General features: G+C 38.7%; 6 protein-coding genes across 9 annotated transcripts; 3 read left to right on the forward strand and 3 right to left on the reverse strand.

The window, feature by feature from the left end:
- The first annotated feature begins 528 nt into the window (after positions 1 to 528).
- LOC106400689 (protein WHAT'S THIS FACTOR 1 homolog, chloroplastic) lies at positions 529 to 2,488 on the forward strand. Its single transcript, XM_013841056.3, has 2 exons — positions 529 to 668; positions 854 to 2,488. The coding sequence occupies exon 2, from the start codon at positions 888 to 890 to the stop codon at positions 2,367 to 2,369; it is 1,482 nt and encodes a 493-aa protein (XP_013696510.2). The 5' UTR covers positions 529 to 668; positions 854 to 887; the 3' UTR covers positions 2,370 to 2,488.
- Positions 2,387 to 4,286, reverse strand: LOC106400695 (glutaredoxin-C1). 3 transcript variants are annotated; one of them, XM_048769814.1, is made up of 5 exons: positions 4,056 to 4,286; positions 3,522 to 3,610; positions 3,328 to 3,426; positions 3,146 to 3,208; positions 2,387 to 2,719 (listed from the first exon to the last, which is right to left on the reverse strand). In XM_048769814.1, the coding sequence occupies exons 1-5, from the start codon at positions 4,130 to 4,132 to the stop codon at positions 2,685 to 2,687; spliced, it is 363 nt and encodes a 120-aa protein (XP_048625771.1). In that variant the 5' UTR covers positions 4,133 to 4,286; the 3' UTR covers positions 2,387 to 2,684. The 3 variants fall into 3 exon arrangements, with proteins under 3 accessions (XP_048625771.1, XP_013696518.1, XP_013696517.1); XM_013841064.3 differs by having other exon boundaries at positions 3,075 to 3,208; XM_013841063.3 differs by lacking the exon at positions 2,387 to 2,719 and having other exon boundaries at positions 2,997 to 3,208.
- Positions 4,287 to 4,361: 75 nt separating this feature from the next.
- LOC106400694 (glutaredoxin-C1) lies at positions 4,362 to 5,355 on the reverse strand. The gene is made up of 4 exons (XM_013841061.3): positions 5,115 to 5,355; positions 4,920 to 5,008; positions 4,749 to 4,847; positions 4,362 to 4,638 (listed from the first exon to the last, which is right to left on the reverse strand). Exons 1-4 carry the CDS (start codon positions 5,216 to 5,218, stop codon positions 4,553 to 4,555), a joined length of 378 nt encoding a protein of 125 aa, XP_013696515.1. The 5' UTR covers positions 5,219 to 5,355; the 3' UTR covers positions 4,362 to 4,552.
- Positions 5,356 to 5,502: 147 nt separating this feature from the next.
- Positions 5,503 to 7,603, forward strand: BNAC09G05920D. Its single transcript, XM_013841057.3, has 5 exons — positions 5,503 to 5,881; positions 6,221 to 6,293; positions 6,378 to 6,740; positions 6,814 to 7,133; positions 7,217 to 7,603. Exons 1-5 carry the CDS (start codon positions 5,798 to 5,800, stop codon positions 7,430 to 7,432), a joined length of 1,056 nt encoding a protein of 351 aa, XP_013696511.1. The 5' UTR covers positions 5,503 to 5,797; the 3' UTR covers positions 7,433 to 7,603.
- A 1,839-nt stretch (positions 7,604 to 9,442) lies between these two features.
- Positions 9,443 to 11,623, forward strand: BNAC09G05930D. Of its 2 annotated transcripts, none has more exons than XM_013841058.3 (5): positions 9,443 to 9,719; positions 9,963 to 10,024; positions 10,127 to 10,260; positions 10,472 to 10,936; positions 11,014 to 11,623. In XM_013841058.3, the coding sequence occupies exons 2-5, from the start codon at positions 9,998 to 10,000 to the stop codon at positions 11,426 to 11,428; spliced, it is 1,041 nt and encodes a 346-aa protein (XP_013696512.1). In that variant the 5' UTR covers positions 9,443 to 9,719; positions 9,963 to 9,997; the 3' UTR covers positions 11,429 to 11,623. The 2 variants fall into 2 exon arrangements, with proteins under 2 accessions (XP_013696512.1, XP_013696513.1); XM_013841059.3 differs by having other exon boundaries at positions 9,482 to 9,719; positions 9,978 to 10,024.
- On the reverse strand, positions 11,545 to 13,590 carry LOC106400692 (motile sperm domain-containing protein 2). The gene is made up of 6 exons (XM_013841060.3): positions 13,296 to 13,590; positions 12,671 to 12,823; positions 12,401 to 12,547; positions 12,160 to 12,312; positions 11,962 to 12,084; positions 11,545 to 11,785 (listed from the first exon to the last, which is right to left on the reverse strand). Exons 1-6 carry the CDS (start codon positions 13,431 to 13,433, stop codon positions 11,708 to 11,710), a joined length of 792 nt encoding a protein of 263 aa, XP_013696514.1. The 5' UTR covers positions 13,434 to 13,590; the 3' UTR covers positions 11,545 to 11,707.
- Positions 13,591 to 14,577: the final 987 nt, after the last annotated feature.

The following is a 14,577-nucleotide window of genomic DNA, read 5'->3' on the forward strand; positions in this document are numbered from 1 at the left end:
GCTCCGGTTTGGCCGTGTGATCCGAAGGTTGGATCTCCGGCGTCGATGAGACGCGGTGGTATTGCGCTGATCTAGTCCCTCGAGGATGAGGATGGAAACACGTGTACAAGCTACCAAACGTGGGATTAGAGAGGCGGCCGATTTCATTTCCGCTTGGTCTCTAGGGTTTTCTCGATTTGGGCCGTAGGGTTTAGCCCATTTGAGAAAATAGGGTGCCTTAATAGTTGTTGGGCTTCTGCTAATATATTGTACTGGGCTTGGCCTGTTTCTTTCAAATATTAAAAACCTTTGACGGAAAAAAAAAAAAAAAAAAAAGATAATTACGTCTTTGAAGAAATATTTGTATATCTAAAATATAAAAAAGAATAGTATATAATTTAATACAAGGGCTAAGGAGGAGAAAGAAGAAGAAGAGAGGTTAATGCGAGTTCAGGAAGCCGTTATCTTTTTAGCGCGGTGTAACTGCCACCGACTTTAACTTCAATTCTGATGTGACAGGTCATTTATGAACAAACGTAAAAATAAAAGTACCTCTATTGCAAAATACAGAAATTCCAAGTTGAACAAATTACATCCGAAGTCGTTAGCTTTTGGTTTGATCAAAGTCAACAAAGACATAAACTGTTCCCCCTGTTCAGTCATATTTATTGTTTCTCAATTACCAAAAGGTAAATAATCTCTTATCTTCCCGTGTGTGTGTGCTTACTCCGTCAATCATGTCATTAGCAAGTTTTAGACTCTGAGTTCTCACATCTGATCATAGCTGCACACCACGTGTTTGTAGAAATGCCTCAAAGAGCTTCTTGCTTCCGTTAAAAGTTTATCCTTTCTTTGATTTTTTTTTTTGTTTTAGGATAAAGAGTATGGCTTTCTGAGAGATTAGGCTGATGATGGCGCTTACTCAACTCCTCCCTTGCTCTCCACAAAAGCTCTTCTTGTTCTCCACCTTCCTTCACCCATCAACTCCTCTGGAGTCTCGCAGATGTAGCCTCACTACTAAACCCAGTTCCAAGAAACTCGTACCTTTGTCTTTCGACATCTCATGTTCATCTCACAAGATTGTCCGGAACCCATCTCTAGACAAGCACGTGGTGAAGCAGAACAGAGTCCGGTTCGTGCAGAAGCTGAAAACCTTACTTCTCTCCAAACCAAAGCATTACATACCAATTCAAATCCTCTACAAATGCAGCTCCTACCTCGGCATCGAAAACCCACGAACAATCCTCTCCATGATCCGTCGCTATCCCACAATCTTCCAGCTGTTCACAACGCCTACACCGCATTTGCCTATCAATGCAACTAAGTCTTTATCCACACTCTGTGTCCGTATGACGCCAGCTGCATCGTCTCTAGCCATGCAGGAACTGGATCTCAAGTCTGAGATTGCTGATAAACTCGCTGCTAAGCTCCAGAAGCTGCTGATGTTGTCGTCTCACAGGAGGTTGCTTTTGTCTAAACTGGTTCACATCGGTCCGGATTTGGGCTTCCCTCCTAACTTCAGGTCTCGTCTCTGCAATGATTATCCGGACAAGTTCAAGACTGTGGAGACATCCTACGGAAGAGCACTTGAGCTTGTCTCGTGGGATCAAGAGTTGGCTAACAAAATGCCATCATCACCTGAAGTTGATAGAGGTTTGATCGTTGATCGTCCTCCAAAGTTCAAGCGTCTGAATCTCCGGAGAGGTTTAAACTTGAAGAGGAGACACCAAGATTACTTGATCAAGTTCAGAGAATCGCCTGATGTGTGTCCTTACAAAACATCATCTGAATGTCTAGCGAGCGAGTCCGTTGAAGCGGAGAAGCGAGCTTGCGCCGTTGTGAGAGAAGTGTTGGGGCTAACGGTGGAGAAAAGGACTTTGATAGACCATTTGACACACTTCAGACAAGAGTTTTCGTTACCAAACAAGTTAAGAGGATTGATAGTGAGACATCCAGAGCTATTCTATGTGAGCGTTAAAGGAACGAGAGACTCTGTGTTTCTCGTGGAAGCGTACAATGACAATGGTGATCTACTAGAGAAAGATGAGTTATCGTTGATCAGAGAACGTTTGATAGATCTTGTACAAGAAGGAAAGAGGATTAGACGTGAGCGGAGAAGGAAAGGAAGCATGGAAGAGTATAGGAATGATGATAAAAGGGATGAAGGGATTGATGATTATCATGGTGATCTGGATGATGATGATGAATATGAAGATGGGTTTGAGAACTTGTTTGATTCTGATGATTCAGGTGTGGAATATCATTTCGATGAAGAAGAAGATGATGAGGCATGGGTTAGTAGTGGTGAAAGTGTAGAATATTGGAGTAGGAAGCTCTCTTCTTCTGGTATGAGCAATGATGAAGTGAAGAGTGTGATTGAATCTTGGTGATGTAAAGTGCTAAAATGAGTAGAGAAACCATCAATGTGTTGATACTGTTTACTCACAAATTGTACCCAGTTACATAACAACAGTGTTTATGTTCGTTATCTTATTCCCATTGGCTTGAACCAGCTCCTACAGTCCTACTACATTGAAAACGTCATGCATTCCTCTTGTCTCAGCTAAAATAGTTCTGTAGGCTAAAGAATGAGGCAGTGAACATTCCAAGGCGCTTCATTCCAATGAGGGAGCCACGAGTTACTCGAGCATCTTTTCTCCATTGCATCTCGCATCAACCTGTGTTGTTCTCGCTTATCCTGTGTACTACCCATCTTCAACATCGCTTCTGCATCCTTGCTCTGTTCAAACCACAGACATTAACTTTAACTACGGAGTTCAGCATGATGGGAAAGGTGAAGTAATGGATAGTTATAACAAGCATGAATCTCTTGCTTATGGTTATGGAGCAGATTGGTAAAGAGGGAAAGATCAGAAGCGAAGTCTTGTAACAACTTGCTCATTCTATGATAAGTTTCTTCACTTATGGACACTAGAAACTGCGTTTGAGCTCTGAAGTTGCTTTATATTGTTTTCTGCATATTGTTTGCTTTGATTGTTAAATTTCAAATTGCTATGTTTTCAGTAAGAGCTTTTCATAATTTGTGTAATCAGAGTTAACAAAGAGAATGGATATTTGGTTTAACGAGACAATACTTTTTTCATGATCTGAACATATAAATTTGAAGTCCCAAGACACAGCCTTCAAAGCTTGGAAGAGATTTTACCGAGAGCATCAGCTTCAATAAGTAAAGGCACAAGCTTACCCTTCCGGTTACTCTCCATCACACCTGCAAAAAAAAAAAAAAAAGAGGCAAATCCAAACGAATAGTTTAGTTATTCTATTATGTAGATTTTCGACCTGAATCTCAATTACACTGGAGAGAGCTTGTCTAAAATGTTCTCTTACTATCACATCCGCCCATATGTTTCCCTTTGATGAAGACGCTTGGAACAGTACTCTGTCCAGTCCACTTTGACAAAGCCGACTGTATCTCACCTCCATCCCCTGTTAAAGTTGAGACCCGTTGGAACAAGCATAGAGATACTCAAGTTCACTGAGTAACATCATTCAGAAGGTGTTAACAGGATTTGGATTCTTACTCATCTCATCGAGCTCAAGTACTTCAAAATCTGCTCCTAGCTGTGTCAGTAACCGCTTCACCTTCTGGCAATAACCACAGTAAGTCTTGCTGCCAAAGAGAAACATTGTTCAACAGCTAAGACTATACACTTCAAGGATCAAGAGCGAATCCAACAAAGTGGAGTGGCAATCACGAGATCCTAAGCAACAACTCGTTATATAGCTCATTTCAAGATGCAAGAAAGCAGATTCTAGCTCCCAAAATCTAGTCTCTTATACAAGTTACCATCTTCAACAGCAGTTGAGTTGCTGTTTTTCTACTAAGGGTCAAGTCAACTGCTGTTGAAGATGGATCCCATGGATGCGATATTGTATCTCCTGCATCTATATTCGTCTATTGAAACACATACATTATCTTTGACATGAATGATAATCGCCAAACAAGATTCTCTACAGTTTAAATCTTCTGTTCCTATGACTTAAGTCTACTAGACACAGAGCCTCCAGAAACCTCAAAAGACTTATAATAATGAAAAAGCGAAAGGAAAGAAAACCTGAAGACAACAACAGGGTACGAGGTGACGATCTCTTTGGCCTTGTTCATTGCCTTCTCCTTCTCTTCCTTGCTCATCCGTTCTTCAGCTCAAGTCTGAGTTGCAGAAACCAGGAATAGAATTGAATCTAGTCAAGTCTCGACCGTTTACTTTTTTTTTTGCCAAAGAAGAAGTCTCGTTGACATTTGCTCTCCTTAACCGGAGCTTCGAGTCTTGACATTTGGATGTTGGTACAGAGTTAACCATCCTGGTACAAAAGTCAATTTCCGAGGCAATACTCTTTCTATATAATAGAAAGAAAGAATCTCAACTCAAATTAGTCCTTCATTAACCAAACCACAGCATAAACAAGACAGATCTGATGTCTTTTGTTTGAAGTAAAGTTAACAACAACAACACAACAAAGGATCTCTCTTTATTTGGTTACTTGACAATATAAAACACAACCCTCTTTCCACTTCCTTTCTCTCTTCAAGACACCGGTTCCAGAGTTTTCATCAAAGCTGGGAAGAGTTATTGGCGATAGCACCAGCTTCAGTAAGTAGAGGCACAAGCTTCCCTTGCTTGTTACTCTCCACCACTCCTGCAAACACAGAACCAAACAACACACAAAGATTTAGTTAGCTCTTCCAGCGACCTGTGTATCTCCATTAGTGTGCGGAGAGAGTTTGTATAGTTTTTTTTCTCTCTTACTATCACATCCACCGATATGTTTGCCTTTGATGAAAACATTAGGAACAGTGCTCTGCCCAGTCCACTCAGATAAAGCTGATTGGATCTCACCTCCATCACCTATCAAAGATGTAAAATTAGCATTCACCATATAATCAAGGTTCAGTGACATAGAGATTTTGGGTTTCTTACCCATCTCATCGAGCTCAAGCACTTTAAAAGTTGCACCTAGCTGCGTCAACACCTGTTTCACCCTCTGGCAATAGCCACAGTAAGTCTTGCTGCAAAACATCAAACCCAGATGGAAAAGACTCAAGCTTTTGATCAACCAAAGACCTCACAGATACGTAACCAGGTTAAAAGACAGGAGCTTTCAATGAGTAAGACCTGAAGACAACGACTGGGTACTCGGAGACGATCTCTTTGGCTTTGTTCATCACCACCTCCATCTCTTCCTTGCTCAATCTGTTTCCACTGAACATAGAACCCATCTCTTCTCTCTCCTAAACAGTTTATATGTATATAGCTTCTGAAGGAACCGAACAGAGCAACCGTTACAGATGTCTTCCGCTCGAGTTTCGTGCTGGCCAAATGAAAAAAAACAAGGATTTGGATCAAGTTCTATCGTTTACTTCTCTAAATGTCTAAACCGGATCCGTGCTTTAGAGAATCAAACCGGATCGGGTTCTTAGATAACCGGATCCGTACATAAAGAAGAGGAGATGAAGAAAATGACTTGACCGGTGAAAAGCTGAAACAGAGGAGATGAGAGATTATTAGTTTAGCGTCGTCTCGCGAAACCTAGACTGGTCCTCATTGCTCTCACCACATTCACCAATTAGCATTTCTCATTCAATCTTTTCGGAAAGTCTTCAGCTTTCTTCTCCTCTGCTTTTGCATACCAAACACCAGTTTCTCGAGTGGGAGAAAGATAATTCCTTTTTTGCGAAATCTGAGTAGTTCTTGTGTATCAGCTTCATGGGTTTTGCCCTGTGTTGTTTAGCATAGAGTTTTAAGTAGTGGTTCCAGCTTCAAAACAGTGTGTTGTTGCGTGTCCTTTCACTGGCTCCATGGCTGCTAAGATTGTGTCCTCCTCCTCAGCGTCTGTATTGGTTCCAGGATCGTTTCAACCTCTGACCTCTTTTCAATCTCAGGTGACAATTTGTTCAATCAATCTCTCTGAATGTATAATTCGTTTAGATTATGTGGCTAGAGATACTGAACGAGTTTTTGCTATACAAGATTAAAAATACATTTGGTCTTCTTAGCTAGCAACACTCTAGTTAAGTCTGCAACTTGGGACAATGTAATAGTCTCTGTGCTCTCTACATCATTCTTGCTGAGAATTTTTTTTAAAAAAATCAAAACTTTCTGTGATAAAGATGACTAGTAGTAGGTTCTAATGAAATGGAAGCAGTTTGTTGATGTGGTTCTCGGTTCTTGTTTATGGGATGTTTTTTGCTGACATTTCACCTTTTTTTTCCAAACTCCAGTTTCGTCCATTGAGGCGGCATCAGCATGCTCATCTCCATTGTTACCATCCTCTCCACCGTAAAACTGATAAAAGTAACTTCCTTTTTCACTCTACCCTTATCTGTTTTGCTTTCTTGTGTATGATCTTCTGATTGTTTCTTCATTCACTGTGAACAGTTGCTTCTCTTCCCATTTCCTTCAAAGACCATAAACCAAGAGAAGTCTCTCAAAAGAGAGCTTATTTGCCTCTTGCTACTTCAGAAGACGATCCAGAAACACTAAGTCGACCCGAAGATACACCTCGAGATGATAGTTCATCTATCCAACACAACGGAAACGGAGGCAAACCAGGTTTCATTTCGTTTTACAACCCTCGGAACAAGACAGGAGATATCGTTCTCCCTCCTGAAGAAGCACAGAGCACATGGGGACGCCTCCTCTGGCTCATTGGTCCTACTGTCTTAGTCTCCTCCTTCACTCTACCTCCAATTTACTTGAGAAGAATAGTCTCAGCAGTTTTTGAAGACTCTTTACTCACAGGTTCCTCTCTTTGCATCCCTCTCCCTTTACTTCTCAACTTGACACAAACTCATTTTCATCTTCTGTTTTGCAGACTTCCTCATATTGTTCTTCACTGAAGCGCTCTTCTACTGTGGAGTCGCCGCTTTTCTCCTGATAACACACCGTTCGAAAACGTCATCCACCAGAACCAACCCTTCTCAGTTAGGACAAAGAATCTCCTCTGTAGCGACATTAGTCCTTAGTCTTATGATCCCAATGGTGACAATGGGATTTGTATGGCCATGGACCGGTCCTGCAGCGTCAGCTACTCTTGCACCCTACCTTGTAGGCATTGTCGTTCAGTTTGCTTTCGAGCAGTACGCTAGATACCGAAAGTCTCCATCATCTCTCACCATCCCCATCATCTTTCAGGTATATGCAGTCACTCTTCTTGCTATAACAAAATTTTCACTTTTGTAACGTTTTTTGAAAAGGATATGTGTTTGGTTCTTTAGGTGTATAGGCTTCATCAGCTGAATAGAGCGGCGCAGTTAGTAACAGCGTTGCTGTTCACGGTGAAAGGAGCAGAGGCAACGGTTAATAATCTGGAAATCAAGAAGTCTCTAGGTATGCTTTTGAGTGTGATACAGGTTTTAGGTATGATATCAATATGGTCTATCTCAAGCTTCCTCATGTGGTTATCACCACCACCTTCCCAAAACCAGTCTTGAAGAATAATTGTTATGTTTTCAGTTTCTAAACTGTAAAATAACTTCACCTTTTGATAGGTTTATTTACATTTGAAAGGTAAAAAAGGTTCCAGAGGTGTTTATTAGCAACATGTTTTTCTTGGAATGTTAAAGAGTGAAAAAATATAAAACTGCCACATGTTTTCCTGTTTATAGTAATTGAATTTTCTTCCTAAAAATGGAAATGGTCTATTTATGGTAACTCCACTCCCCTAGTCCGAAGGAAAATCCATATTAGTGTTATGTTCAAATTGCTTTAGTATCAGGTTTTGGTCGGATAAACTTGATCCAATCAGTGTAGTCTAGAGCTTATAGTTAATCCTTAGTAACCATATCAAGTCTCAAAAGTTAAAAAGTAACAGCAGTGTCCTTGTCTATAAAAGAGTGGATAGTGTCTGTTACAATTGCCATATTATCAAGGTTTGGTTGCATCATCTTAGTCAGACCAGTTTAGCCCTAGGTCTATATAAGTCCTTATTACTCAAGTAAGAATATCAAGTCGAAAGTAACTCTAATCTCCTTGTCTATAAAAGAGTCCATAGTGTTATTTTTCATTGCTTTATTATTAATTTTATTGACACAGAAAAGAATAGTATGATGAAGAGTCAGAAATCTCGTGTGGAAAATCGACGCTCATAGAGCCTATAAGGCCGCTTGCTTTCGATATAGTTTTGAGTTCATCATTCTCATAAGAAAAAGCCCAATCAATGTTTGGTCGCATGTGCTTAAAATCAAACCAGTTTAGTCTCTATGAGCGTCGATTAATCAAACTCCATCGTTAATCCTTATTCCTCAACTAATTATCACAAGTCTCAGAACACATAAAACTCTTTTTTCACACAAACTAGATGGGTAAATCTTTGTTCAAGATTAAAAATTTTTACCAAACTATTTTTTGTTTAAAAAGAGTAAATAATTAGCTGTCTTAAAAAAAATCGGATTTCCATAAAGCCAATAAGGTAATTACGAATCGTTTAGATATATATCGAGAGTAGTATTGTATGCCATAAGGCAAAAAATCGATTTCAATATTACTGAAAATAAATATCGAAACTGCGATTCTTTACACACCGAAGGGTCAACACACGAGGAAAGGCATTAAAAAGTTGATTTATGCAAAAGATGGCCGCTCTGCCTACGAAAAAGACATGACATGCGGATGGAAGATTTTTGCACATAATAATATCCAAAATAATTTCAAGTAGATTCATATATACATTCATCTACATGTGACATAAAATATGAAAAAAGTTGTAGACGATATCTTTCTCTTACTATCTTCAATGAAGAATAGATAAAAACTATATACCCAACCTACTATTTGAATGGAGCATTATGAAGTATTATGCATCGACCAAACTATATAAACATCTAATGTTGGGTAGAAGATTTTAAAAACATCACAATATCCAGATCTGTTTTCCAACAAGACGGACCGATAATACACGATCTAGACAGGCGACAAACATGGATATGTTGAAAGAATATGTAAAGACCAAAACGAAAGAGAGAATAAGCAAAGGAGGCTACTAAAAGTTATGTGAGGGATATGCAAAGGAGGTTTGGTTTATATATAAAGGATTTGAAATTAGGTCAATGGAGGAAGATAGCACACTAGTCGGTGGAAATATAAATATAAATATAAATGGAAATAAATCTTCACAATAAATTAATAGAAAAAAACGGAAAATTTATTTTCAAAACAAAGAAATATATCGTTCTGGTCAGCGGGCAGATGATAAATTCATTGAAACTTTAGTTTCGGGCAGCTGCCTTGTAAATTAAACACAATTCACCAACTTGTCTGAACAAGGCCGCCTCGAGACCCCCCCCACTATGTTCCCGGTACAACTTGTTTAGCAAATCTAATTGTCTTTAAAGTTTTAGGCCCAGTTGATACAAGGGTCCACTACAAAAGGCCCAACTAAACATACGAGCTTATATATTTATACGTTTCCTCACGTGGGAGCTAAAAAAAACAAGCTTCCCTGAAACGATGTCGTTTTGACGGTGTTGGTATTAAAAAAAGAAAAAAAAAAAAATCCATTAACCACCGCTTGCTTGTCTGCAATCTCCTCTCGCTATCTCTTTCTAATCCCATCTTCTTCTTCTATCCGCTTCCTCCTCCCTTCCCCTCTAATCTTTCGATTCAAAGCTTCGAACTTTCCACTTGGGTTCTCTTCCCCCTCTTTCTTCTACAAAACCTGCTTCTTCATATATTTCTCGTGTATACGAACAAACCCAGAAGACAAACAAGCTCATGATTAAGGTCGGTTCTTTTCCTCTCTTTAATATTCTAATTTCAAATCCCATCAAGAAAACTTCTTCCCTTGGGTGTTATATTCGATTTGTTAGAGGAAGAAATAAACCCACAGGGACTTTCTAGGTTCTTGTGGTCGCTTTTAGATTGATAGTTTTAGCGTAATTCTATCTGAATCGGGGAATTGGTTGCTGGATAAGTAAAATGATTGTCTTATGAGTAACTAAAAGTGGTTTGTGTAATGGTTGTCAGATTGTGTCCTTGTAGTAAATGATCAGCTGGAGACAATGGTGTTGCTAACCCATAACTTGCAGGTATCTTCAACTATATGCAATCTTTAAGTTTTTAGTGTTAATTGGTAACATATGATCTTGTACCTTGTGTATTACTGTATTAAAGCCTTCCTTCAATGTTAGGGTTCACATGTCTTGCTTCCTTGGAGTTCACCAACATGGACCAAAGGCTTGGTTATTAAGCGACCTGTCACGACAATACGTCTTTCTGGGAGCAAAGAAAAGCATTTACGATTGAAGCAACGTTGTTGTTTTAGGTGAGAACCCCACTTCACAAGTGCCTCTGCTTCTTTCCCTTAATTATTTGAGCATTTACAGAGCTGAGACCCAATTGTTAGACACTGTGAGACATGGTTTACTGCTTGATATCTGATGGACTCTTCAATAGGCCTTTTGATCATTAGGAAACTATGTTTCTCTTTGCAGTAAATTGTTGGAATCATGAACTCTGTGAAACTGTTTTTGCAGTTTAGGGTCTCCTTGCAGTTGCGGACTGAAAGCAAAATCTTTCAAGGTTACATCATTCAAAGGCGGCATCCAAAACAGTGAATCAGGAGGAAGGGAAAGCGGGAAGAAAGTTACTAACAACTCGGTCAAACTATCTTACCGTTCAGATGATGACGAAAACAACGTGAACAGCTCTCCAAAGGCACAGAACACATCGCTTTCATATACCTCGGAAGCAGATGACTCAGTCACAGGACAACCTGCTATTCAAAAGCTATTCAAGAAATGGTTAACGCTGCTGCGCACACAGTCACCTACTCAAGTGGCTGACGAGGCTCTGGGAGGAGAAGAAGAGGCTCCTCAGACGACAAAGCCAGAAACCGAGACAGAGATCAAGAAAACAGAAAGCCTCCAGAGTACAAAGAGTACACTTTGGACGTTGTTCTGGAGTCTAGACGCATGTATCAAGATTCCTTTACTGCTATTGTAAGTATTGAGCATCATCAGTTCATTGTTATCTTTTGTTTGATGAGGCTGATCTAGAAGTTATGACCATTGTGCAGTGTTCCAGCTTTCTTAGCTGTTAACGCAATCTACGGAGCTGAAGTTACAAAGGAGTTATCCCCTCTGTGGATAGCTGGTCCCTTGATCGTCTCTCTTTATGTCAAAATGTTCCAAGGACTATGCACCCTTTACGCCTTCTGCTTCAAACAAACCGCCAAAGTGATAAGAAACCTACCATCTTATTACATCATAGCGTACCATTACATCGCCCAGGGCAAGCTCAGGGACGACGTGAGAGGTCTGGTGACTCGTCCAATGGTGGCGGTCAAGAACGCTGACTACAAAGAGCTCACAGGCGCCAGACTGAAACAGCTCCGAGTGTGGATCGTTGAGAAGTACTTGGATTTTGTTGAATCTATTTGGCCTTATTACTGCAGAACTATCAGATTCCTGAAGAGGGCTAACTTGATTTGAAGCTCTTCAACTCAAATTCTGAGTTCTCAGGGAAGCTCTGTGATCTGTGTACTTTTCTTGTTTGACTTTGGTTTTACCTTTTTTGATTCTTAAAATCTTAGAAAAGGCTTTCCATGTCTTTGCTGTTGTTGTCTCCATGTATGCTGCTACCTTTTTTGAGGTTTTACAATGAGTTCTTATAATGTTTCCTCTTAACCAAGAGTTTTATAAATCTATACACAATTACATAAGCATGTTTGGTGATATATCAACAGAAGATACTAGTGTTTTAAAAGATCTTTAGCTTCTGAAGTTTGATGGTATTGTTTCCTCAGTGAAGTACTCCTTTCTCACAGTCTCTACCGAACAAAACTTGACCTTCATAATCAAACAACAACCAGTTAAAAGTACTGAATCATTTCATGCCCTGACTTATGCATGCAGGTTATGTAAACCGGTTTAGTATAACCAATTGCAAAAGCAAACCAGTAATCTTGCAACAACAGTAACTAACAATGATGCATAAATACTTAGTAATTTGATATGGAAGTTACCAGAGAGGCATATGACTTAACCAACGGTTTGGTGAACTGCCAAATAGGCTGGAAAATGAATGGAGCATCTACAAAAAGGACTTCATCCAAACGGCTTGGATAGTAATAGTAAAAAACATCAAACTGCAAAACAGAAAAGACAAACAATAAGATCAAAGGCAAATAGAGATACCAAACCATTGAGCCTGTAATATATACCAGGAAGGTCAAGAACTTAAGATCTGCGTTCTGAGAACCAAACCCACGTAGATCAAAGATCCCAAGTATCTTGTGTTGTCCTGCTGGTAGTTTACTCAAAGCCTTTTCAAGTAAGAACACACACAGCTTTTCATCTTCTATTGGATCAAGCAGCTGCAATAAAAAAAAACATGATAAATAAATAAAAAAAATCCTCAAACATCATTGAGGAAAACTTGAGATATATAAGTGTCTAACTTGCCCCTGGGATGTGTTTTGCAGGAGCTACAATAACTACTGGTCGACCTTTAACATCTAGAAAGCCATGGACATATGCTTTTCCTGTTTCAGCAGCTGCTTTGACAGAATCTTCAGATAGTTCGTTTACCTTGAACTCATGACGCCATTTCTGTAAGCTTTAGTTAAGGATTCACATTACAAACAAAACACAAGCAAACATGATCATCTTGTTGGCAACGTTTCAAGATTATTTGAGTGACTGAAGAAAGAATTAAGACAAGGAAGAGGATACTATAGCTTTAGTTAGCTTTCCAATGGCTTCATCAACAGAGAATCTCCGGTCTTTTAAAAACCAAAGGATCATTTCCTCATCGTCTCGTCCGTTTTTGCCAATAGGGAGACTAGTACAGTCTTTTGCAAGGCGTTCTTTTACTTCCAAAACTAGCTGCACCACAAAAGTTGCAAACTTTTTCATTACATAAACAACCTCTCCTCATAACTTCATTTAACATTCAATCTTCCATCAAATTGCTTGTCAAGTAATCTTGAAATGAAGCTAACAGTGAGCAAGAAAGAGACTAAAGAGAAGTAGTTGCTGAGTTTTTCCAAAGTTTCAATCTTTACTGAATATTTTGAACTCAGGGACTCAAATCTCAGACAAAACAAGCAAAAGTTTTGTTCTTTTTCTTCTTCAGACAGAGCTTCCAACAACAGAGACAAGAAAACAGAGGATAGCTTCTAGTGCCAACCAAGAGGAGGAGGATATCTTCTTGCTTCGGATATAATCAGACAACGCAACAAAAAAGCATTAAGACAACGAACAAGAAACCTATTGCGTAACAAAACAAGGTAACGTCTTCAATAAACATTCATACAGTTTCCATGATTCTCTCTCTCTCTCTCTCTCCTTCACTAACCTTGTTCGCATTGAGAGAATCGGACACGCAACTTCTCACGGAGAATCTGCAGCTCCGAGATCGATCACTGTAAAAGCTCTTCGAGTTTTTGAAACTGATTGAAGCAGCAAAGAGGGTTGAGCTCAAACGGATCGACATTGAGGAACACGAGCAAATAAAAATCGAAACTTTACTCTTCTTGGTGTTAGATTCTCAGAGGAGAGATTAAAAGGAGCTATGGGTGGTGAATTGTCAATTAAGAATCTGGAATCATCTAGTTTATAGATACAGCAGCTGAGGAGAGCCATATGGTTCTGCTTCTACTTATTTATAGACACACACTTTGCTTCTTTATACACATGGATACGGGTCTTTGTCTGGATTTGTATCCGGTTTTGATTGATTTGTGTCCGGTTCATAGTGATTTGTGTCCGGTTCAGAGTGATTTGGATCTAGTTTAGAGGTACAGCAGCAGAGGAGAGTCGTATGGTTTTGGCTTCTACATTCTTATAGATACATGTGAGATGTTAACCTAAGTCTCACGTCTGAAGTTTTAGACAAATATTGTCTACCATATAAAGGGTGGAACTCCAACTCTGATTAGTACGAGGCTTTTTGGAAAGGAACTCAAAACCAAATATATACGGACTTTGCTATTTCGGTTCAAAGTAGATAATATCATACTAATCAGTGTTTTAAAATACAGTTTAAGCGTCTTTCTAGGCGGTATTTAGATGTTATACAGTATTGTTTTCATGTTATACAGTGTTTTATGTGGATTTTTATAGTTCAGGCGAATAATAGCGTTTAAGCGGACATTATGCGGTCTACGCGGACGCCTAGATGGATTTTAAGCATTAATATTAAAAAAAATAAAGTATTAATATTATTATTATAATTTATTAATGTTATTATTTATATTACTTTTACTTATTTTATGTATTTATATGATTGAAGATATTAGTATAATTGTTGCAAAATCATTTTAAATTTATCATTTTTATATAGGAAAATATCCTAGGATAGCACTAAAAATTTTGTTGTCACAAATATAGACTCTAAGGATCAAAATGACCAAAATATTTCATTAAATAGGTAAATATACACTTATACCCATATGGTTAACTAATCCAAACCTTAGGATTTAGAGTTGAGGGGTGGAGATTTGGATTGCGATTTGAAATTTTATAAAATAAAAAATAAATATTAAAAATTTGAAAATAAAAATTTTAAAAATAGTTCAAAAAGTATTTTCGAAATACAAAAAGAAAATTTGAAAAATAAATAGAAAACATTAGAGAAA

Source organism: Brassica napus, chromosome C9 (assembly GCF_020379485.1).
Source record: "Brassica napus cultivar Da-Ae chromosome C9, Da-Ae, whole genome shotgun sequence".
Lineage (NCBI taxonomy): Eukaryota > Viridiplantae > Streptophyta > Magnoliopsida > Brassicales > Brassicaceae > Brassica > Brassica napus.

What these genes read in the sequence shown, in the direction of transcription:
- BNAC09G05920D (XM_013841057.3), top strand. Translation starts at nt 5,798, where the DNA reads ATGGCTGCTAAGATTGTGTCCTCCTCCTCAGCGTCTGTATTGGTTCCA. An exon ending in TGACCTCTTTTCAATCTCAG is followed by an intron (nt 5,882 to 6,220) that starts GTGACAATTTGT and finishes TCCAAACTCCAG; the next exon opens with TTTCGTCCATTGAGGCGGCA. An exon ending in CCACCGTAAAACTGATAAAA is followed by an intron (nt 6,294 to 6,377) that starts GTAACTTCCTTT and finishes CACTGTGAACAG; the next exon opens with TTGCTTCTCTTCCCATTTCC.
- LOC106400694 (XM_013841061.3), bottom strand. Translation starts at nt 5,218, where the DNA reads ATGGGTTCTATGTTCAGTGGAAACAGATTGAGCAAGGAAGAGATGGAG. An exon ending in GCTTGAGCTCGATGAGATGG is followed by an intron (nt 4,848 to 4,919) that starts GTAAGAAACCCA and finishes CATCTTTGATAG; the next exon opens with GTGATGGAGGTGAGATCCAA. An exon ending in ACATATCGGTGGATGTGATA is followed by an intron (nt 4,639 to 4,748) that starts GTAAGAGAGAAA and finishes CTGTGTTTGCAG; the next exon opens with GAGTGGTGGAGAGTAACAAG.
- BNAC09G05930D (XM_013841058.3), top strand. Translation starts at nt 9,998, where the DNA reads ATGGTGTTGCTAACCCATAACTTGCAG. An exon ending in TGCTAACCCATAACTTGCAG is followed by an intron (nt 10,025 to 10,126) that starts GTATCTTCAACT and finishes CTTCAATGTTAG; the next exon opens with GGTTCACATGTCTTGCTTCC. An exon ending in AAGATTCCTTTACTGCTATT is followed by an intron (nt 10,937 to 11,013) that starts GTAAGTATTGAG and finishes ACCATTGTGCAG; the next exon opens with TGTTCCAGCTTTCTTAGCTG.
- LOC106400695 (XM_048769814.1), bottom strand. Translation starts at nt 4,132, where the DNA reads ATGAGCAAGGAAGAGAAGGAGAAGGCAATGAACAAGGCCAAAGAGATC. An exon ending in ACATATGGGCGGATGTGATA is followed by an intron (nt 3,209 to 3,327) that starts GTAAGAGAACAT and finishes TTTTTTTTGCAG; the next exon opens with GTGTGATGGAGAGTAACCGG. An exon ending in TATTGAAGCTGATGCTCTCG is followed by an intron (nt 2,720 to 3,145) that starts GTAAAATCTCTT and finishes TGGTTTGAACAG; the next exon opens with AGCAAGGATGCAGAAGCGAT.
- LOC106400689 (XM_013841056.3), top strand. Translation starts at nt 888, where the DNA reads ATGATGGCGCTTACTCAACTCCTCCCTTGCTCTCCACAAAAGCTCTTC.
- LOC106400692 (XM_013841060.3), bottom strand. Translation starts at nt 13,433, where the DNA reads ATGTCGATCCGTTTGAGCTCAACCCTCTTTGCTGCTTCAATCAGTTTC. An exon ending in ATTCTCTCAATGCGAACAAG is followed by an intron (nt 12,824 to 13,295) that starts GTTAGTGAAGGA and finishes TTTGTGGTGCAG; the next exon opens with CTAGTTTTGGAAGTAAAAGA. An exon ending in TTAAGTTCTTGACCTTCCTG is followed by an intron (nt 12,085 to 12,159) that starts GTATATATTACA and finishes TCTGTTTTGCAG; the next exon opens with TTTGATGTTTTTTACTATTA.